Source organism: Brachyhypopomus gauderio, chromosome 8 (genome assembly GCF_052324685.1).
Source record: "Brachyhypopomus gauderio isolate BG-103 chromosome 8, BGAUD_0.2, whole genome shotgun sequence".
Lineage (NCBI taxonomy): Eukaryota > Metazoa > Chordata > Actinopteri > Gymnotiformes > Hypopomidae > Brachyhypopomus > Brachyhypopomus gauderio.
Window position 1 is genome coordinate 23,020,220 of NC_135218.1, and position 24,121 is coordinate 23,044,340.

The following is a 24,121-nucleotide window of genomic DNA, read 5'->3' on the forward strand; positions in this document are numbered from 1 at the left end:
ACTAATATTTTTTAAATGTCATACCTGTGTCTAACAGAAGTGCTGTATTAGTCAAACACTAGCATTTAGCAGGTTATTTTCAAAAACTTTAATATCTTACATTATACAGTTAATGTACATACAACATGACCTTGGGTGACTTCAATACAAAAGCTATATAAAAGGGCAAATGTATAAATAAGAGGTACTTTAAGACGAGTGCCTCCTCTATTGAGATTCATTTGGAAAGCTTAGATGAGGAGCATACATGCTCTATAGTAACAGTAATGAAGTTTTAAAAATTTTTTTACTGAAGTGCAAAGTCATTAACATGAGAAAAAATCCAGTGGATTGGTGAAGTGAGATCAAATATTAGCTCCGTGAATTAATTCAGGTAGCGTAAGCTCATGGGTTCTAGTTTGGTATTTGTCATGGAGCTGGGATTGGCACACCACAGAGCTTTTTTTTGTTTTGTTTTTATTTGTTTACTTTGCCAGAAATAAACACTGCAATGTAGGGGGACTGCTGTTTTTCTCCTAGTCACCCTTATAAAACACTTAAATGGTGTATGAGAGGTTGAGTCACTACTGACAGCACTTCCTGAGCAGTCTGCGTAGTGTTGTCAGTAAACTCTTGGTGTTGCAATCCTGGACAACATATTTATGTCTCATTTTATGATCTCGATACTTCTTTTCTGGCCCAATCCACATTGAGAACTTTCAATCAATAGCATGTATGGCAGAATCATTCACTCCTGTTGCCATTCACATCCTTGGCATATAAAGGCTTTATGCGATTGGCACAGGCAGTACTGGATGAGATGGCATCGCTATCTCTCACCGTTACAGCTATTTACACCCCCCCCCCCTCGTTGCCTCAGTTCAAGTCCCGTACAGAAACCTGCTCGTTGTGTCTACCAGCAGGGCCTGTGATACTGAAGAACTGATAGACCTTCCAGAGATCAAAGAGATGCATACAGTTCCAGTGGCCTTGAAGGCAGTCACCCTGAGTAAATACAGTTGAGCTTCAGTAAATACGTCTGCATCATTGTAAAACATGCTTGGAATAGAACTCTGAACATGGCTAGAAATGGGATGGGGGGCCATCAAGCACCATCATAGTGAAGCACCAACTTTTCATTCTTTTTTTTGTAAGCTTTTCTCTGTATTACACCGGCCATCTAGGCTTCCCTTTCAATGATGGCCAATCCTTAGAGTCCACCACAAGGGGGCGCCGGCAGACTAATATTGTAGGATGGCAGGTTCAGAGCTGACGCTTACACCAACCCAGCTTCTCTGCACATGCGGTAAAATTGGCCTCTCTGTGCAATAAGGTTAGCAGGGGAGTCCATCTCTGCTATGTGTCCTTTGTCCATTACAATAACCCTGCAAAAGACGAGAGGGATGTGTTAAGAGGTCAGCTGGTTAACCCTCCTCCGGTCTACATCACTAGACTTCACGCGCCCTCCACGCTGTGTCTGTGCAAGCTACTTGTCTGTAGGCTTACTTGTTGTAGTCCATGATGGTGTTGAGGCGGTGGGCGATGGTGAGGACGGCACAGTCCTCGAACTGACTGCGGATGGTGGACTGGATCAGGGCGTCTGTCTCCAGGTCCACGGCCGCCGTGGCCTCGTCTAGAACCAGGATTCGGGTCTTACGGAGGAGAGCCCTTGACAGGCAAACGAGCTGCCTCTGCCCAAGACTGCAGGACAGAAACACAGAGAGGAGTGAACACCTGTCGAGCAGCACCCAACCGGGCCACCCAGAGGAGACCTGGAGTTGCAGTTTGTATCTGGCATGTATCCAGTAACACCGCATGACTGTTTTTAATAAATAGCAATGTCTGTGCAGGTCACGTGTATGGGAGAAGTTTGACGTTCACACCTGAGGTTCTCCCCTCCTTCTGAGCACTCGTAGTTGAGTTTGTCAGGCAGACCGGAAACAAAGTTCTTCAGGTGAGCAAGTTCTAAGGCGTTCCACACCTCCTCGTCAGAGTAGGCGTCAAAAGGGTCCAGATTCATACGCAGGGATCCAGAGAACAGCACGGGATCCTGTCAGGACGAACAGTGTGAGAGGGCACAGCAAACCAAAACCACACGAGAACTTTAAAGTGGACATCAAAGCCATAACTAAACCATTTCAACATGTTCATTAACAACCAAACTAAAAGCAAGTCAAAGAAACACATGTAGGAGTCTGGATGTCTGCGTGAGTCCGTTTGACGAACAGGTGACACTGAACCGCAATGTTCCACTACACAGCTGCCACGGTGCCCAGCGTCCTGGCGTCCCAAGACTCCTACCTGTGGAATGATCGTGATGCGGGATCTCAGATCATGAAGGCCGAGCTCAGCGATGTTGACGCCGTCTATATAAATCTCTCCTTTAGCTGCTTCTAAGATCCGGAAGATCCCGAGAGCCAGTGAAGACTTCCCTGCTCCAGTCCTTCCCACGATCCCAACCTACGAGCGTAACGTTTCCCCAAATCAGTAGCTGGAATTTCATCTCAAACCCACCTCACACCAACACCTCGCTCCAACAGAACACACAACCACAATCTTCCTCTTTTACCTTCTCCCGTTTGTGAATGTGCAGGGAGATGCCCTTCAACGCCAACTCCAGGCCTTTACGGTACTGCAGGCCATAGTTGCAGAACTCTATGGTACCCATCTGAGGCCATGCAGGGGAGAGGGAGCTGCTCTCTATGGTCCATTCAGCCTGCAAACAGAAACGAGAGAGTTTCCACTTCCATTTTTTTTACATATATATTCCTTTCAATGTCCAATTTCTCACATTTTTAACACACACACAAAACAAGGCCTTATTGAGCTCTGCAGCCTCTTCACTGCCAGTGCTGTGAAAGGCCCAGAGAAACGCCTCCATCAGCCCAACCTCCATCTCACCTCTTTGGGCGTGTCCGCATACTCCTTCACCCTCTCCACCGACACTATGTTGTTCTCCACGTCTGTCCATGACCTAACGATCCAGCTGAGAATTCCTGTCACCTGAAACGCAGACAAATAAAGTTTGATGGTTCAAATCTGCACCAGACATTTAGCATGCGAATAAGCCTGAACTAGGCGAATAAGCCTGAACTAGGCGAATAAGCCTGAACTTGTGCAAGTCAGTGGAGCTTCCGACCGCACATCCCCTCAGAAACCACCAACGAAGACACAGACAATAATACAGTCTTAACTAAAGTAGTGGGATTGCCTGTGAGGTCAGACAGAATACTAGACAGGATGTTGCATAACAGGAAGAGGGAAAAGCGACCTGTCAACAGAAATAGCTCGAGTAAATGAAGCAATGTTGCTATAACTGGGATTCTGTCGACAGCTGTGGACTTATAATTCTCACCTGAAGGGAGTGAGAGATGGCCAAGCCGACAATCCCCGGGCTCAGAGTGTCTTTCCCCATCACAGACAGGATGGCAGCAGAGAGAACAATGCCGTTACCCAGGAACTCCAGGTTCACCGCAAGCCACCTGGACACGAGGAGACACTGTGGATCTAACACTGCTCCACGCTTCAAATCCTAGAAGGGATTCCAGTGTCGGTGTACAGCCGTGGTACAACTTTAAGAGTGAAGGATATCACTCAGGCGGTCATCCATAATGCCACTCTGATATTCTACAATGCGATTTGCATTCTGAAATGTCACTGTGCTACACAGCAATAGAGTTAGCAATCTCCAAAACAAATGTAGAAATGAATTCAACTCATTTGTTGAACTTATTCTTGAAATATTGAGGTGATAAAAATAAATAAAAGCACCAGCGGACCACACCCTAGTGCTAGTCCTAGTCCTAGACCCACGACAAGGTGGACGTCCGGTGGATGGCTGATGTCTGGAGCAGTCTCCCCCTCAGCGAGTGTTACCTGGTGGCCACGAAGCGAGGAAAATAGGAGGTCTGGTTGTGGTCCACCCTCTGATTGGCCTGCAGGATGAAGCGTGGCTGCTCACCGAAGGCCCGGATGACACTGGCACCCTGTACCGACTCGTTAAAGTGGGTGTAGATGGGTGAGCGGCTCACTGACTCCAGCCGACGCAGCTGACAGGAAGTCGCCACGTAGAAGCTCTTTGGAGAGAGAGAGAGGGAGAGAGAGAGAGATGAGAGATGAGAGAGAGGGTCAAAGCACATTTTGCTACCTAAAAGCAATTTCAACATTGCATTTCAACCAGTACAGTCTGACAGAACCCAATCTCCTGTCCAGTCTCCACCGCTGAAGCTCAACCTTCTTATCAACACCCATCCTCATCCGTACCTGCACGAAGGCATAGAGCAGCGCCAGAGGGATGATGATGACGGCGGTGAAGGGCGTGGCCAGCAGCACGATGATGCACACCTCCATCAGCTTGAACACGTATCCCAGCATCATCTTCAGGCCGTCGGGGATCATGCAGTCGATGGCGTCGATCTCCTTGGCGAAGCGGTTCAGCAGATTGCCGCTGGGCGTGGCCTCGAAGAAGGACATGGGAGAGTGGAGCACGTTCCTCAGGAGCTCCAGGTGGAGCTGACGTGAAGCGATGATGCCCCCGATGGAGATGGCCACGGTGGTGCCAAAAATGGCTATGCCTAAAATTCAGCAACGCAGTGTAGAGTTTGGAAGATTTTCTAGATTTATTTTCCCATTAACTCTTTTCAGCCTGAACGGACAAAACAGGAGGCACACAGAGCGTAGGCTTGCAGTAGCTGAGCTGAATTGTAATTATACGCAGGATGAGACGTCGGAGATCCTGTGCCAAACCATTGGATCTTCACTCAGGGCCCAGTCTTCCCACTTCAGATTAAAGTTACTTTGGGTTCTGCTCTAAACCAGCTTCTCCTGATTTTCTCTCAATGACTTACCACAATACACAAATAAGTACTTTTGAGAGCATTTTTGGTTTGATCAGGGCTGGCTATTTCCAGGCGCGGTTTAAGAATGAATCAACAAATGCCTGTGTGAATGAATGAAAATGTCTGCGTGTAAGCGTGTAATGCTGGTGTTTTGCGTGAGGAGCACACCAACACGCTCGCTGACCTTGTGCTAAGCCAAGGGCCCCGTACACCCCAAGCTTCACATCGGTGTTGAGCTGGGTGCCGTTGACGACGGGTTCGTCGGCCCACAAGCTCAGCCAATAGCTGTAGGCCAGGGAGGCGGCCTGCTGGAAGGTGTAGAGGAAGAGGATGGGAAGGATGAGGGCCATGCCGATGGTGCGGAAATACTCCACATACAGCTCCAGTTTCACCTGGTGGGGGGGGGGGGGGGGGGGGGGACAGATGGCTTATTTCACGATGTGAATGGTTACGAATGGTTACGAATGGCTATGAATGGTTACGAATGGTTACGAATGGTTATGAATGGCTATGAATGGCTATGAATGGTTATGAATGGCTATGAATGGTCTGATGGTGCCGAAGGGTTGTGAGTGTTCGAGCGAGACGTGAGGGAGCAGACACACTCACCCTGCCTATCCGAGCTTTGTCTGCCTCCGTCAGCTTGCCCAGGTCCTCCTGGACCTGCTCCGGCTCTACGTCAGGCTCCATGTTCTGCATGGTGACGCTGTTTGTATCACCACTAACACAGAGACAGGGAGGTACTGCAGCTCTAACACAGAACTCAGTGATTGTTTAGAGAACCTTTAAAACCACCTCTTCAGTGGCATGGTAATGTACCCGATGTTGTTAATGACTGTCTCTAAGTTTGCTCACCCGATGAGTTGCTCCTGAGAGAGATCTCTGGAGAAGGGCATAAAGTCAGTCATGCTGAGTCTTGAGCAGGACTTCCTGGAGCCTGAAACAACAACCCACATTTCCATGCTTCAAGACACCATGCAGAAAAATCCATCAAAAGCAATACCACCTTTGACAGTGTGCAGACACCCACTCACACAGGATAAAACCCTCACTGTTGTATTAACCCCTACACTGTTTACATAAGTCCAGCTGGACACAAACAAACAGTGGAGTTCATTCAGTGCCTCGCTCGCCGGTTCTGCTCTGCGGTGCAGACGGCGTTGGCGTGACTCACGGACCAGTGGTTTTGACGTGACCTTTAAGAGGACGGGAGGGTGGAGGAGACGTGGGTTTCACCTCTGGGGATGGAGCATTCCTTCCTCTCAGAGCCGGCGAAGGTGCGGACGAAGTCGGCGAAGGCCCCGTCGCGACCCATCAGCTCCTGGTACGAGCCGCTCTCTGTGATGGCGCCGTCGCCCAGGACCAGGATGAGGTCGGCGTGGTGCAGGAAGCTCATCCCATGTGTTGCTAGCACACGCGTCTGCCAGGGACAGACAGGAAGGAACATGTTCGCCTACACATCACTTCCTGTAGCACCAACACCGCCCTGGATGCCACAGAAGCATGTCCAAGCACAGAAGAATGTAAACTTCAAAGTGTTTGATTTGTTTATGTATAGATTAACAACATTCCAATGACACCAAAATGATACGGTTTCTTACATCGTACCAAAGCTAATATTCATAAACTATTATATGTTTATGTTTGCCCACATATATTGCTGTACTTGGGACTATAACTGATAAAAACAAAAAGGTGTCTGAATCAGTGTGTCTCTTCAGGTGTCTGAACACAGTTCTGCTGAACAAATGAGAAGCTCGGCCGGCCCAATCACCTTATCTCTCAGCACGCCCTTTGGGCCAATGACCTTCTCAAAGATGTGTTGACCCACGTGGGCGTCCACAGCAGAGAGAGGGTCATCCAGCAGATAGATGTCAGCTTTCCTGTAGAGGGCCCGGGCCAGGCTAACCCTCTGCTTCTGTCCACCCGACAGGTTCAGACCCTGCAAGGGAATCGTGAGTCACTCACATGCCCACAAGCACTTTCTCCATTTCCTGTACATCTGAAACACCTCAGAAGTTGTCTGAATTCCAAAGCATCTTGAATAAAAGACATGAAACGTCATTTAAGTCTAATAAAAACCAGACGCTAGTGCATCCTTGAACACTGCTACTGCAGATTAACTCAAACCCTAGCCACAAAACAGACCTCTACACACACACACTTATATACACAAACTACTTCTAAGCCTGCAAAACAGAAGATGATTTTCAACCGCAGAAGCACGTCTGCTTCTCGGAGCAACACCAACGAAACGTGTCAACACCTTCTCGCCGATCTCAGTGGCGTCCCCTGCTGGTAGGATGTCTAGATCAGGCAGCAGCGCACAGGCCTCCAGCACTCGCTGGTACCAGGTCTTCTTCTTGTCCCGCCCGAACAGGATGTTGTCCTGCACCGTGGCATTCTGGATCCAGGCCTGCTGGGGAACGTAGGCCACGGAGCCCTGCCAACACGGACACGCAACATGACACACACATGTATAATGTCACATCTCTCTCAGTCAACTCATAATGTACATACGTGATTCCTTAATGTGTTTGTTTGATGTATATAACAATCTGAACACTGAAATATGTTTCTGTAGGATTCTGTGATGTTTGAGATTTGTTCAAATGTGACTGGACCATCGGGTGTAGTTTTACCTTCACAGAAACACTGGACCATCAGGTGTAGTCTTACCTTCACAGAAACACTGCCGTTCCTCTTCTCAGTCTCCCCGAGCACTGAGGACAGCAGTGACGATTTGCCACTCCCAACATGGCCGACCACTGCAACCAGAGTGCCGCGAGGAACCTTCACGCTGATCCTACCAAACGTAGAGCGTTACGCCGCACAATTACTGTTAATTACAGTAAGAGAAATAACTAAGCAAGTTCCATTTCAGACCAGCCACAGAAAACTATATGGTCATTGACGTTATTATACCTCTTCAGACAAGGAGGGCCATCTTTGGTCCAACTGAAAGTCCCATTCTCAATCACCACACTATCTTCATCTGAGTTACCGAGGGAAAGAGAGACAGACCGAGGAACAGAAAGAGCGAGGGAGAAGAATAACAAGTTCTCTGTAATAACAAACAACAAATCCTCTCATGTTTACGCACCAGCCGTTCCACACACCTGTACAACACACACACACACACCACAGTGTTTAGGAGTCGTCAAGGTAAGGGTGGACAGGGACCGCCCGTGAAAGTAAACTTCCTCTCCCGCCGCTTGTGAAATCATAGACTGTCCCTAATTACACACGCTCTAACTAGCCTCGTCTTCAAAATAGCCTTTTCACAAGCCGCCTGCAATAGTGTTGACAGATGCTGGGTAAAAATGTGTTTGTGTTTCACAAAAATAGAAGACTCCCCCGTGGAGGACGGTGTAGCCACGGCAGCTGCAGCAGCTGTCTAATTACTCTCTCACCCTGCCTCTCCCGACAAGCGCAGGAAGTGAAGTAACGTTGCCACGTGGCTGTGGAATTCAGCGGCTGTTACCAAATGACCGTCATCCCGTCACACGTCCGTTCGCACCTTGGTTGGCCATAGGGAGTGACCGAGTTATGTTTGAAGTCATACTTCCGCACCTGTTGGTGCGAAGGCCGTGGGCGTGAAAACTCACCCTGTTTGAACGGAGCCCTGGACACGCTGTCTGGTTTTAGCTCTTCCTGGCATAGGAACTTGCCCAAACGCTTCAGCGACACAACGGCCTGCAATGTAAGAGATTCCGTAACACACTCTGGTCTAGCACACTCCGTAACACAGACGTCAAAGCGTGTGTTCCAGACGCCGTCACCTGCATCGTGGTGCTCATGGCAAAGGGAAGCTGACTCAGAGGGGTCTTCAAGATGTTGATGAGCGCCATCGACACGAAGACCTTCTGCGCATCCAGCACGTGTTTCTCGTCAATGAGCACGTACACTCCGAACATGGCGAAAGCGATCTGTGTGAAGAGAGCAAGGACTCTCAGGACCGACGGGCCAATCAAGGAGCGGACACTCACTATGACGCGATGCGAGAGGTGTGGACGCCACAGACACGCCCGTGGCCGTTTCCGGGGCTACGCTACCAGGAAGGAAGAGGAGCTGAAGGAGGCGATGGAGATGGAGTAGAGGATCTGGGATTTCTTCAGAGCTCTGAGCTCTTTTTCTCTGTAGCCCAGCACCTGCTCAAGGAACGCTTTCTCCCAGGCGTAGAACTTCAGGATTTTGATGCCATTGAGGATCTCGTTCATCAGCTTGATTCGGCCATCCATGTACTTCATCTGGATCTCCTGCGTTAATCAAATACACGCAGGGGTCAGGGGTCAGAGGGTCAGGGTAGATCAGGACAGAGGTCATCATTTGGCTCTGAGATGGGAGAATTACAGAGGAGCTCAGCACAGACATGGTATGAAGACCCGAGGCTACGCTGGAACGCTGAAACGTCACAAATGATAAAAATTCTGGTTTGTTTGGCCGCAACTTAATCACTTGAAAAACTGGGTTAGGTTTGCAAGCATTCCTCATTCTTTATACATCTCATTTCTTCACTTTGGTATCAGCTAAGTAGGACAGAGGTTATGGTGGGGATATTTGTGGAGTCTTTATAAAGCTTGGGACTGGGTCAGCCAGTGTCTCTTAAACCAGAACACAGACATAGGCCAAGGTTCTTTTACTGTAAAGTCACTCTGAGTGTCCAAAACGTTTGTTGTTTTCAAACGAGAAATAAAAAATCGAACTTTTATTGCCATTTGTTGGGAGTGTGGTTGTGTGGTTGGGTTCATTCTTCTTTGACATAAATCAAAGAAACACACCCACACTGGGCCTACTGCAGGATCTAAACCAGCTGTGGGGATTAAGAACCGACCCACAGTCTGGGTGGACACACTGTGCACCACAACCCTGACCTTGGATCAGTTCTTCTATATATAAACTCCTTAATGGTCAATTTGTGCCTTTTAGTGCCACTGTAAATACAGAGCAGAGCTGGTCCAAGATCAGCAGTGCTAGTGAGGGCTGCTTTATACACACACACACACACACACACACACACACACACACACACACACGTATCATTTCTCATTTACTGAAGTGTCTGTCACATCCGAAACTGATCATTTGGTCTTTTAACATTGCTGATTCCTGACACTTGTGATACTAAAGCTTTTACGTGTGAACGGTTTTAAGTGCTCTCATGACTCCAGTCTTGTGACCCCTGACCTAGTCTGAGACTCCAAAACACTAGCGCTGCTAAAACACTAGCGCTGCTAAAACACTAGCACAGTTCAGGTACACTGTTCTGGTGTTTGGGTTCTCTTTTCAGTCATGTGAATGTTCATCACCTGTAATTTGCTCCTCTTCTTGGCAATAAATCCATTTAGAGGGAAGATGAGGATCACGGTGGTGATGCCGGCCAGAGCAGAGGGACCCAGGAGCTGTAACGGGGGAGACGCAGAAGCACGTTTCACATCGTGTGCTAAAACCGTGACACCCTGCTGTCCCACGGCATCGCTGGGGGGCAACCTCACCTGCCAGAGGAAGTAGAGGCAGAGGGCGATCTCCACGGGGGCGAGCCACACGGCATTGAAGTACACCACCACGTCCATGAGCTTCTGAGTGTCGGCCGACACCAGGTTGACTATCTCCCCCACCGTACACGTCCTGCGTGCCGCACTGGTTATCACCAGAGACTACAATAATGATGATAATAATGTTATATTACACTGTACATGATCAGTTATTGGTCAGTTAAAATAGCTACTGCTGTTTTTTAACTGATATCCAACCAGACACAACGCATGTTCATTTCAAAGGGAGGAGTGTATAGTTGTGTAACTGTAAATTTAGGGCTGTGTTTGTCGGCTGAATGAAAACAGACCTTGCGGTAGACTAGTCCCATGACGGCCGTCTTGACCCTCATGCCCACGGTGAAGCATCTGTACATGTACTGGTGGTTGAAGATAGACTGCAGGCAGGAGAGCAGGAACATGAGGGATGCGTAGAGATACCCCCTCCACACCGGGGCGTCGGGGTCGCTTATGAAGCCCAACAGCAGACTGTGGACACACAAGCAGGTGGGGAGAGACAGATAGAGAGAGATGGAGAGAGATGGAGAGTGATAGATTGAGTGAGGAAGATAGAGAGAGGCAAAGAGAGAGAGATAGAAGAGATGATTAATGGTCTCTGCCCCAGATGAGTTTAAACAGTAGTATGGTCATTCTGTTAGTGATCCCTAATGATCCCTAATGATCCCTAATGGGATCCCCTGATCCCTCTGACGCTACCACGGTGAGCCACCACCACTCTTCACTGAGCTTATACCATCCATCCCGAGGTGTAAAATAATATTATACATGTAAAAATAACAAGCTCTGCTGAATAAAGACTAATGGTGGACGTCTGGCACTTTGACCCTTGTTTGAGTTCAACGCTGCCTGCTGCACACGGACTTTTAGCACGTAGTTCCAAAACAGTGGGATTATTGTTCGACTCCTACAGGAGGTGAAGAAAATGTTAAGCAAAGCTAATGTTTGGCCAGCAAAACGTCCACAGAATGTGGAGCAGGTGAGTCTGTCCCAGTCTGTCAGTTCCCTGCAGGACAGAGGGATGTGGTCAGTTAATGTGGTCAGTTACTGTGTTCCCACCAAGTCCTTCCTCGGGCTGACACTGGACACCACAGCCCAGCAAGTCAAAGCCGACAGTACACACCAAAAGTTCGATTCTTTGCCACTGGCTTGTGGGATGCCTGATCCCAGATCAGCAAACCCCTCCAAAAAGACAAATCATAAGAATGATCTCCAAACAGCGTCTCCGCTAATACTGTTTTTCGGCGTCTGATGGGAACTTCCGCTCAGCCAGCAGCTCGGCCGGCAGCTCGACCGGCGGTGGCTTTTGCGACCGTGACCCCTGCAGCTGCGACGCTGCCTCCGGGGAGCAGAAGCTGTGGTGGGCACGGCACTGTGGCCGACTGGCCCTCACCAGCTTCCAGACCACAAGCCACAATTGCCGCCCTGCGGACATAAACAATGTCGTCTGCGTCTGGCACGGTTGGCGTAGCGGAGCACCTGATGCAGGCCAAGGCTGCTGTAAACTGTACGATGGACCCTGGGGGCCGTTTGGAAAGTGTTTGCAGGGGCACCTTTGAACCCGCAGCAAACAGGTTATTTCAGGGTCCGTGTTTATTTAACGAGAGGACTTTTTATATTCTCACTATGAACTCTCTCTTGCTCTTTCTCTCTGTCTCGCACTCACTCACTCTCTCTCGCCCTCTCAGGATGCAAAATAAGGACCTCCAAAGGATCAGCAGTGAGTTGTGTGAATGTCTCCTGTCTTCTCCTCACCTGAGGACTTGTGGGATAGAGAACATGAAGGCGTCGTGGACGACGAGACACAGCGTCCCTGACAGGAAGTAGGGCCCGAAATGACGCGCCAACGTCCTCAGCAGGCAGAAACCTGAGCTCTGTTCCTTCTGAAGTTTCCTCAGGAGCTGGGCCTGCTCGGGCAGACGGGCCCCCAGCGCCCCGGCCCTGCCCAAGTGCTGCTCCTCCCTACGGATGTGACGGAGAACGACACACAGGTCAGGGATGCACGCGGAGCCTACACAGAGCCCCATGAAGTTCCTAATTACACAACAGCACAGACTGAGGAGAGTTTCCACAAATCGTTAAAAAACATGTGACATATGAGACATGACAGGAGGCAGAATAGACCTAACAAGGCATCTCTCTCGACACCCAGGGACTTTGCTCGCCCGGTTGAAGGCCAAAGGCCCTGTTGTGTGCGCTGTTCAGATGGAGATTGATGCTCTGAGTCAAAGCAAGAACGGGGACCACAGGAACGTTCACCACGAGCGTGTGTTCACATGTGCCTGTATGTGGTGCTCTATGAACTCGGGCTACTGCAGAAACAGACCCTGCAGCACACACTAGCCACAAACACACAACTGGGTAAAACATGTCACAGCAAAATCTAAAAAGCAAGGCATTGTGGGAGGTTGTCCACAGACACAGATGGGCTGGGAGTTAGACAGCAGTGTAAACATTTAAAATATGGTCTTGTGCAGTTAGAAGGTATGGCTACTGTAATGAGTCACTGTGAGGACTGTGGGATTGTAGGATTCCCTACCGCTGCAGTTTGGTGCAGTGAGCTTGGCTGGTGTGTTGGTGGGATTCCCTACCACTGCAGTTTGGTGCAGTGAACTTGGCTGGTGTGTTGGTGGGATTCCCTACTGCTGCAGTTTGGTGCAGTGAGCTTGGCTGGTGTGTTGGTGGGATTCCCTACCGCTGCAGTTTGGTGCAGTGAACTTGGCTGGTGTGTTGGTGGGGTTCCCTACCGCTGCAGTTTGGTGCAGTGAACTTGGCTGGTGTGTTGGTGGGGTTCCCTACCGCTGCAGTTTGGTGCAGTGAGCTTGGCTGGTGTGTTGGTGGGGTTCCCTACCGCTGCAGTTTGGTGCAGGCTGCTGTCCATTCCTCTTCCAGATCTGAGATGATCTTCTCCGACGTGTCCTCTTCTCGCAGGCTCCACAGGTCTTCAGCTTGCAGTGGCGTGCGGTATCCTTTAATAACCAACCTGCACAGGATATACACACACACATTTGATTACTACATATTTCATAAACACTTTCAATAATTTTAGGTGTATCATAAAACTAATAGCAAATAGTTGAATTATTGAATGAATAAAATGTAAAATGTAGAGGAGGTCCCAAATGAGCTGTGGCCTACCCGCTGAACCACCAGAACAGAACCTTAGACAGAAACGATGCATCCTGAACCGGGCATGAATTCTGAAATAAAAATATACTATATATTTAGGCATATGCACACATATTTACAGAAAAATATAGAACTGAGATGCTATCTAATCCCTATCAAAGAGTCTAGGCCATTTTTAGACAGATGTTTACAGTAACGCTTTCCTGGATGGTGAGATTGGATGAAGAGGAAAAGCATGAGGCCACACTGCACTGAGAGTAAACAAAAAAATCAGTGAGAGTGTCTATGTAAGCATGTGAAAATGCCGGAGCTGTGTGTGTGTGTGTGTGTGTGTGTGTGTGTGTGTGTGAGAGAGAGAGAGAGAGAGAGAGAGAGACTAGTGTGGCTTAGTTACGACACACTTGCACACACAGCTGACCTCATTGCTGCCCACTTACCCATCCACTCGACACACACACACACACACACACACACACACACACACACACACACACACACACACACACACACACACACACACACACACACAGCCTCTTGAACGGACGTCTCACTCTATGAGATGCTGTGAATAACTCTGCTCAGGAAGTCACTGAGCCAGGAGGGGAGGATGGGGTGTGGCACCCATGTTTGTGGCCACAACCTCATCACACTCCACACACACACACACACACACACACACACACACACACACACACACACTGCTCTCTCTCTCTCTCTCTCTCTCTCTCTCCGAGTGTGTTTTCTTGTTTTCGTCTGAAGCAGGGAGTGATTATTGACATCCGTCTCCTGACAAGACCCAAACTGGACATCTGAAGGCCGACGATGGGCTGTGTGCATTTGTCATGCGTGTTGTGGACGTTGTCTTGTCTATATTCTACATCCTAAACCCACCAGAGCAGACTGTGTGAGTCACAGTCTCAAGTTTAAAATGGACAGATATCATTATCAAGGCAGGAGAGCCACATTCTCAGAGATGAACAGTCATTTAGAATGATTCAAATCAGACCCTTAAAAACATTTCATCGGACCAATGATGGGGTTTTGCTAATGACAAGGCATGCTACCCTCAGCTCTCCGCCATGTGGACCACTCCATGAAACTCAGTAAACAACCCGGTGATTCACTGTGGGCTGTTTGTGGCGGTGTGGATACGTTTCTGTGCAACTGACGGCCCTTCGCCCCACAGCGCCTCCTGCTGGCTCACCTTGAGAACAGGTTTACCGGGAGGTGGCTGGTCTGAGAAGCAGCTGAGGACGACCTGGGCCAGCTGGAGACCAAAGCAAGAGAAGACGGCCAAGTAGTGGACGACGTCTGGGGAGAGACCCTGAAATGAACGGAGAGAGAGACAGGTAGAGGAGAGGAGAGACAGACAGCCAGACACATACACACCAGCAGACACAACCCTATAGTTGTGTTCCACAGTTCGGGACTTCCCATAGGCCTACTGGTGAGGTTTTTTTTTTTGCTGTGTAGCCACAGGCATCTCATTCTGCAGTGTTTACAGGCTATAACCTGATCTGAACTGTCAATAGGAAACAGGGAAACAACGTTAAATCATCGTGATGTTGTTTTCGTACGTGTCTCTCTAAGGTGGGCTGTCGCCTCACGCGTATTAATAATCCCACTAGACACGGAGCTCTTTCAGATCCGTTATTTGGTAACGAGTTTAAAATCTTCCTTCCTAAGAAAGACTGATTATGTGATGGCGAATTTTGGATTTGGATGAAAACAAATGAAATATATACTTGTAAAAATGAAACTTTGTGTATACCAAGGACCTAAAGCACTCTCGGGACCACGATGACTCTTAACATTAATGATACAATAAAGCTTATTTTGACCAGTTAATGCAAATCATGGTGAAAACCATGATTTTTAATGGTCTGCTTTATGTAAATGAATTACGCATGAGAAGAAAAGTAAATACGTAAAAATCACGCTACGATCTGGAAACGCACAGGTTGCTCTATATTCTCAATATGCTCCATCATGTAACGGGGGACCAAGTTTACCCTCCGCGTCGTAAACCTGCAGTGCGACCCAGCGCAAAAACGTCCGTCCGGGCCAAGGCGCTCCGTGCCGACATGTGGGCGATGTATTCTTCCCACAGAACAAAACAGGGTCAGCCTCATTTTGAGCGGTCAAAAAATAGATTATTCGAGCCCCTAGCCCCCACCCCAAACCATTATACAAGCAGAAAACCAACATTCAGCAAGGCAACGAGCACGAAAACACGCTCGTCTCTCCTGCCAGTTCAACTTCTGATTGAGTTTTTTGGAGAGGGGATGCAAGTTTAAAAACTGCAACCTCAGGTTTCTGAAGCAACCCATGCTTGGTTGAGAGACTTTCACTGGACCGTGTCTGCCCAATAAGGAAATTCGTTATTTGGAAAGATGTAATTTGTTCATGGCTGAGGTAATACCTGTCCCATTACCATAATATAGGCTACTTTACTCTGCCGTATCAAAAACCACTCATATAATGAGAAACATCATCATAACGAGTCATGATACTGCATGCACACATCATAGAGGTCCATGTTGCCAGATTCTACATTTAAACGCATGTTAACATTCCTCGCATTTTCACACTACTACCTTTGTGTACTCAACTTTGTATTTTCAGACAAACTATAAAAATATTCAAAAGTGCACAAAACTAACAGTGGCTCTAAAAATAGTACCCGCAAAATGCACTAGACCAGGGAATGTGTCAGCATTCCTGCGTCCGTGTGCTCATGCAAAAAAATATGTGCGTTTATGTGCGCAAACATCAGCGTGTTGGTGCATATAAAAGTTGCCGCGATTTTTTTCCCCTGCATGTCATGCGCATGTGTGTCTCAGTTTTGGGAGTTAACCGTGAAATAGATCGGGCCGGTTTGGGGGTGCGTGTCATTTCTCTCACCTGTTCGACTGCCAGCTGGATGTTGGCCTGCAGGGGCAGGAGAGAACACACCACGCCCAGCAACCAGTAGAAGAAGAGCACGACGGACGAACGGCAACCGCGCAACCGCTCCCACTGAATAATGGCCATGGCCAACACCTAACAAACACAGAATCACACGATACTCACACGGGCAACAGCTGTGTGGAATCACTTTAACATGCACTAGACCCGAAAGACACAGGAGGACATATAAACACTAGACACGTGAGAAACGTCATGACCTTGAAGTTGATGGCCTTCATACTCCAAACTAAGTGATATATACTAAACAATTACGCTTCACATAGTAAATGAAGACGAAATCTACAAAGGAACTAAAAGTTGAAACACAACATGAAACGTGGTAGAGCAAATACCATTTTTGCAAAGGTCTGGCTCTTATTGTTTAGAATTGTGTATAACAGTAGACCATGTATGACTGCACCTGCACTATGACCAGAGGTCACGTCCTCGTGTAAATAAAGTGGAGACACTTTTGCCTTGACCACTTGCAGCGTTTATTATTGGACCTTTACGTCAACCGTGGCAGTGGTTTGATGAACCAGCTCCCTAACAAAATACGCATGGTCCATGGCTTTCTCAGATTCTGAATCTTGGCTAATGTCCTTTTCCGTCCCAAAGGCACGCCACGCTTCCTACCCATCCCACCAAACCTGCCCAGTGTTTAGTCGTCCCTGTCTTGCTGTGGTGTTTGAGAACATCTATCCATCATCTAATTTTAGTCAGAAAGACATCGTCTGTCGCAGCATCTCCTTGGCAGCGGAAAAAACACAGTTTGGTTATGTTAGGCGAGGCCCTCTGTGCAGCTGAAGATCAGGCTTTAATCTGTTCCCAGCAACACCAACCTCCAAAACCATACGGGTTCTCCAGACCAAACCAGACCTGACCAAAGACTCTCAACCTCAGCGTGATGATGTTATGTTTCATAATTTGTATACCCTACACTTTTAGGACATCTTAATACCTGGCAACAAAATGCACATGCAAACACATACGTGCACGTGCATACGCATATGTGCACGTGATCACGTGCCCTGTGTTTGTTTTGTTTCGGTGCCTTGTAACGGGAAGTAACGGCTCCCTCTCTGGTGTCGGGGAGGAAGTGATGAAGTGAAGCTCCAGACGTAATAGCACCTGGTGACCATACAGTGCTACCTGTAGAGATGTGCGATATTTGGTTCCTAAATGCAGCTGGTGCACCAGTGCACCAGTTCATGGGCGAATGGGGAAGAGAGGCACACTCAAGCTTGGTGTTGAAGTAGAGCTTGGCCAGATTACTCTGATCTGAGACCAGTTTAGGGTTGGCCGGTGTCGTTATGCCATAAAGTTTTAAGATTGGGACTGTGGTATGGGAAGCTGATCCTAGTTCAGTGTAAAAGACTGGAGCCAAGGACGCAGTTTATAACTCTGAGTTGCCCTTTCAGTGACTGATCGGAAACAGAGAAACACTCGGGTTTTGGTCAGACTGTGTGGCTGTTGTTGCTTTTAGCTCCACCAACTTCTTGATTACATAAACCCAGATATTACGCAAGGAAAAACCATGGGTGGTGAAGACTGGTGAACAAGGCACAAAATATGCTTTAAACCATGTTAACAACAATATTTATGCATGCAGGTAAAATGACAGCACATGCCAAGTCAGCCCTCCGTTTAGTCGAACGCCTCAGATATTTATTTTGCTATCCGAACAATTGAGATGATGACGTTCTGATGAGAGAGGCGGTTTGGGGAACAGAAGCAGTCTGTTTAACTCTTTCAGTGATTGCTCTTGCCAAGCTGAGCTCCATGTTTATTTATGTGTCTGGGAAGACCACAGGTGAGTGAGTGTCAGGTCTGTGAGGTTGTCTCTGTGTCTGGGAAGACCACAGGTGAGTGAGTGTCAGATCTGCCAGGCTGTCTCTGTTTCTGGGAAGACAACAGGTGAGTGAGTGTCAGGTCTGCGAGGCTGTCTCTGTGTCTGGGAAGACCACAGGTGAGTGAGTGTCAGGTCTGAGAGGTTGTCTCTGTGTCTGGGAAGACCACAGGTGAGTGAGTGTCAGGTCTGCGAGGCTGTCTCTGTGGCATGCAAATGAAGACTCGTGGGTTACGGTGCTTGCACTCCGCTCTCCTCCTTACCACTCTTATTTTCGTAATGTCACCCACAGCCAGATAAATACACTTTCTGCTGGGTGAGGTTCCAGCTTATGGAGCTGGGGTAAGGGTATGCATGCTACTGGGGTAATGGGTAAGGACTGGAAGGAAGCAAACAAAATCCACCTGATTTGATCTTAGACGGTCACCTGTAAGTGTGGTCACCCGTAAATGTGGTCACCTGTAAATGTGGTCCACATGGTCTTTCCTGCCACTTGCCAGTGCCTTACGTTATCAGTGCTTAAACACGCAGAATTAAACGCGGCTTCTCTCCTCTTTGTATTTTGCAAACGTGAACATTAGCCGACCTCAAGAGCTCTGCAGACTGCTCACAGTCCCGGACCACATTTTGGTGTTGGAATGCCCTTTCGGAAGAGGTGTGAGGTTTACGTTACCACTGTGAGGCTGCGTATGACGGGACTCAGGAGGAAGATGAGGTGGCGATGAAGCTCTTGGTTCCGCTCCAGCAGGATGTAGAAGAATTCCACGAAGCCAAAAGATGCCAGGAAGAACCCCAGCAGCTGTGGGCGAACACACAGAAATGGAACTCAGACCTGGGTGAGAACTCGCCTGACTCACACTCCCGGAGATGTCACCGGTCAGTCGCCCCACTGTAAGCAGAAGCATGAGTCGAGGCAAGAATGATGACGGCCTTGGTGGGTGGAAGCTCACAACCCTTTGAGAGGAACACCACTAAAGACTTTCACCGGCGTAAAGTGCTGTGAAAGTGTAAATTCCTATAAACCAAATGCATGGACATTAAGCAAAACCATTAACCTCATATCTGCACAACATAATTATGCAAAGATTGTATTGTTACTTCAGGTTTCAATAGCGTATCTAATTAAGTAGTTATTAAATTGAGCAGCATGTCAGGGATCATGTCACAGAACTCTGTTATGACGTAACATTTAGCTCTTCTAGCAACAGTAAACACTCAGATTCTATAACCCTGCTGAGAAACCTAGAAAAAAAGAAAAACTCTCTCCAGAATGGAATGAATGGATGAACAACTCTGTAAACACAGAGCGAAGCGAAAATCAGTGCATCACTCAGCGAATTCAAACAAGCACCAGTACGTTACCCTCACCCACAAGCTCTTGCGGTGTAGGGCTCCGCTCCAAAACTACCAGCAAAGCCTCTCCCTCCAATCCCTGAAGATGCCCGACAACGCAGCACTATCAGCAGTTTCGCTTTTACATGTTACACTTTTACGGCTCGTACGTGACGGTAAATATAACTGAGACGGCTCATAACGGGCTCCACAGAAGACGCTTCCGCTCACCAGCTTGGCACTGCAGAGCGGCGAGAGGGGGAGTGGGTGGCGTCCGTTACAATACAGGTGGAGGAAGTAGAAGGGGGCGCAGACCCACAGGTAGACGCAGGGCGCCCACACCAGAACCGTGTGCTGGAAGCAGTCGCTCAGCTCAGGGCTGTGTGTGTACCACGTCTGGTTCCAGTCCTGGAATACGAGGAGCGGGTTATGGGACAGGGACAGCAGACAGTGGTCATCACATCACATGCCATCACAAAACCGACGCTTTTATAGTATGCATTAACTCTGGTTGATTGTGGCTATTCACTTAACTGTCCTATTATCCTCAAATATACTACTACACGATTCGTCCTTGGGGTCAATTTGACCCCAGGGATATTTGACTCTAGAAAATGATTTACAGAATATTGTTGACCACATTTTTGGGACAGGCACAGGGCCGGCCCCACAGGGGGGGTGGGGGTGGGGGAGCAAATGGGGGCGTTGCCCCCTCAGGCGATGTGTCCCACCCCCTCAATGTAAATAATAAGACCCATTTATTTTACAATAATTGCTACATGGCGCCCCCTCACCTGCTACCCCCCCCCCCCCCCCCCCACCGGTCAACAACTTATGTTCACCACCCCCACCCCCCCCCCCCCCCCCCCCACGGTCAACAACTTACATTGCCCCCCCCCCCCTCCAGGTCAACCATTTACATTCGCCACCCCAAAATTTTCTGACGCCCCCCCCACTGTATAGCCTATGTCCTGACACCGGCCCTGGACAGGCACTTTATTTATTTGTTGAATACATAAATAGCCCCTTGAAAATCTGTGAGTTGACCTGTCCTCTAGCGCCACCATCAGGCCAAACTTTTCAATTAGAATGAATTTATCTTGAATTTTTCATACAAATCTAGTTAAAACAGCTTGGGGTCAAATTGACCCCTGAGGACCACCGATGGGTGCAATATGTGTTCAGCACATTGAAAAAAAGTCATCATGAAAATTTTATGCTTTATCACTTGTCCCCATCAAATTAGGAAATGTCATGAAATATGAAGTAAAAGAAAAAAAGTCAACTACTATTTTTTCAATGATAAACATTGAATGGGGTCAAATTGACCCCAAGGACGATAGGAGGGTTGTAGTCTCGAAACTTCTAAGAATACTTTCACTGATATCACTTTTTCCAAATTGTATGGCTTTTGAAGTAAGAAAAACAAAATTGTTTATAGCTGTTTCAGATAATACCTTCTTTTTGCACCGAGTTGCATTTTTGCCTGACCTAGTGTTCTCTGAAATTATAAGATAAACAAAACCGCACTGTCCATCCAGGACTGTGGCCTGTCCACTTGTCCATTTGTGTGATTTCATCGTCTGTTCCTTTAATCCTGCTTCAGAACTGCTCGTGATTTTGTTTTATTCCAAAATATGCTGTAAATGATGTATTCCCTTCTACGAGCAATACTGCATTCTATGACTTCATTCATTACTCCACAATTTGATTGGTTATTCCTTCTTAATTAGATTAACTGAATTGTTTCATATATTAGCAGCCATATCACCTTTTACATGCAACAAAACATGCTAATGCCGCCCTCATTAGGACATACCAGCAGAGCCGCCTGTCTGTGCAGTACTGTATGTCCTGTCAAGATGGGATGGTGTTGATGTACTTTAAACAGTACAAAAGCAACTCAATGAAGAAATGCCTTCAAGCATCCCTCTGCATAAGAGCTGTGCAATTTCTTTTGTAGGTAAATTAAGACTTGTTGCTTTCACAGACAATTTTTTTTTTGTGCAACAGGTATTGAGCCCCACATGAGTGCTGATGAAACATATATCCATACAACATATAGTCTGACACATGAATAATTAACAACAGGGCTACATGACATTCTTCCCCTTGGGCTGGTCACTCACCCACAGTGGGTCTAAGCCACTCAGGCTGCAGAAAGAATCCATTCTGTGAGGCTGTCGTTCTGTGTGGTTTTCAGGCCGGCGTTTCTGCTGCTCCGCGCAGGACGCAGGAGAGTGTGAGAGGGAGTGCGAGTCTCTGAATGAACGCTCTTCCTCAGTCTCTTTCGCTGCTGTGCACCTGACCACTGAGAGCTCCTTGTTTCTGAGACGTCTCGACGATGGTCCGTTTTATGAATGCCCATCGGTTTGCCAGCCACTTACGTGGGTGGTTATATGCTCTCTCACTCTCTCTCTCTCTCTCTCTCTCTCTCACTCCTCCCCTCCTCCTCAAAAGTTTACTATTCTGTCTTTCCCGCCCTTTCACTCTTTCTCCCTTTTCTCTTATTACCTCTCTTGAATTTTTCTCTCTCTCTCTTTCTCCCTCTCTTTTCTTCTTCTTCTTCCTTTCTTCTTTCTCCTCCTTCATTCTCTCTGTCTTTCACACAAATCATCTCTCTCTCTTTCTCTCTATCAGAGCAGCGGAACAACTCTGACTAAGTCAATTAGTTGACAAGTCTCTAACGTGAAAATCCACACCCACACAACGCAGCTCTCATTTTGTTTCAAACAGGACATGCAATCACTCGCTCACTTACCTGTCTGTCTGTCTGTCTGTCTGTCTGTCTGGCTGGCTGGCAGGAAAGAGGAGAGAGCAGGTATTTCACACCACACACGTGAAAAAGGCCACAGTCACCTGATCCATCCTCACACACACACACACACACACACATAAACGCCTCGCCACAAACAGACTGGCACTACTGAAACAGACAGACGGATTGATATTATGTCTGTCTCTTTCGAAGCTCTCAGTGTTCCGTGATGAGCTAACATCAGGAGAACAGATGCCGGTCCAGCCTGCTCGGAGAGTCTTGGAAAAGTCTGGCATTGCCGTGGAAACCATTGGCTGTTCTTGGCCCTGAAGTCACAGCCAAGACGTGGAAAGAGCAATAGATGGGTGACCCACCCCCTTCTGCCCGCATGAAGCCATGTGCTATGGCAAAGCAAATATTTACAATGCTATCCTTCAGCATGGCCGGGCAGCTGTGCGTCTATGAATCGTCATTAAATCATGCGTCTATTTTGATTTCGAACCACTTCTGTGCACCGATGACTTAAGTTCTGCTTAATCATCTTTCTAATCAAATTATGGGTGAGATTCACAAACAGGGTAGTGTGCTTTTATACGTCAGCCTGAAGCACGTTTGCTCTTTGAAGCATGCTCAAGGCACGACCACAGGAGCCCGGCTCACAGGAGCCCGGCTCACAGGAACCCGGCTCACAGGAACCCGGCTCACAGGACCCCGGCTCACAAGAACCACTGAGGCACCGTCCAACTTTGATATGTTACTAAAAAATCTGGATTATTTCTAATAAATTAAGTTTGTGAACTGACTGATATTTACCTGTGCTGTCTTCATTTAAACGAGCTCGCAAGCGGATATGCAACAGGCTCAACTTCAGCAAATGTCACCAGTGAGGTACGACAGTTCAGGCTTCCGCTGCATTTCATCAGACGTTCAGAAGACCTCACATTTCTCCATTGTAGCCATCTAAGAAAATGAAGGACCAACATTAGCAAGGGTTCTCTGAGATGTTTTACATGTTTGCATTACACTACACTGTAATAAATATTTTTATACTGAGGCTCTTCTGGGACGTCTGTGCCTCCAACCTATTTCTCAGTCTTCTCTGAGGTAGCTTCTGCCCTTTAATTTGCTCCAGACAGCCTTGCTGATTGGCTGAACCTCCCACACCTGAACCCACTGGCCCCAGAGAGCGGCAGCCACGTCCGTCCACAGCTGTTTACGAAGCTGTCGGTCGCGTATCGTAATGGTCATGTCACCTTGGATTTAGGGGACCCTCCTGGAGCACTGAGAGAACAATAGAGGTAGGGCAGTTCGGCCAGAGGTGCTAAACTAGGAGATGAATGGAGGAATTCTTGGCGGTTAACCACGAGGCCACGAGAGGAGTTTGACTCACCGGCTCTAGACAGCAGAGCGACCATGTTATTATGTCTGCAGTGGCCTGAGCTGGTTGCTCACGGGAGGAAGTGATGCGGTGCGTCACCACACGCCGCTGCCTGGCAGGACCATGCAAACCGAAACCAGGGGGGGCCGTGGGGTTATTACCGCATGGGGGGGAGCGAGGAGGTTTGTTTACATCGAGCAGCAATCGTGCTTGTGTAACCACGACTGTGCCAGCAGCCAGCGCATCTCGCACAGTTGACTTTGATGACACTTCATCTTAGCTCGCTTTTATTTTGAAAGTCGAATCCAGACGTCTAAATAACAGCTTAAATGAAACGCAGCTCGGCGAAATGCGGAG

General features: G+C 48.0%; 1 protein-coding gene across 1 annotated transcript; it reads right to left on the minus strand.

The window, feature by feature from the left end:
* Nucleotides 1–73: 73 nt before the first annotated feature.
* On the minus strand, nucleotides 74–22,078 carry abcc6a (ATP-binding cassette, sub-family C (CFTR/MRP), member 6a). Its single transcript, XM_077015573.1, has 31 exons — nucleotides 21,758–22,078; nucleotides 19,860–20,036; nucleotides 18,970–19,095; nucleotides 16,403–16,540; nucleotides 14,703–14,822; nucleotides 13,508–13,569; nucleotides 13,221–13,352; nucleotides 12,125–12,331; nucleotides 10,663–10,840; nucleotides 10,313–10,474; nucleotides 10,127–10,219; nucleotides 8,873–9,076; nucleotides 8,600–8,746; nucleotides 8,426–8,513; nucleotides 7,743–7,812; nucleotides 7,497–7,623; nucleotides 7,084–7,260; nucleotides 6,592–6,759; nucleotides 6,054–6,237; nucleotides 5,673–5,754; nucleotides 5,427–5,538; nucleotides 5,002–5,209; nucleotides 4,243–4,553; nucleotides 3,856–4,055; nucleotides 3,335–3,461; nucleotides 2,881–2,982; nucleotides 2,549–2,695; nucleotides 2,281–2,439; nucleotides 1,863–2,029; nucleotides 1,486–1,680; nucleotides 74–1,364 (listed from the first exon to the last, which is right to left on the minus strand). The coding sequence occupies exons 1-31, from the start codon at nucleotides 21,797–21,799 to the stop codon at nucleotides 1,256–1,258; spliced, it is 4,521 nt and encodes a 1,506-aa protein (XP_076871688.1). The 5' UTR covers nucleotides 21,800–22,078; the 3' UTR covers nucleotides 74–1,255.
* Between the last annotated feature and the right edge of the window lie 2,043 nt (nucleotides 22,079–24,121).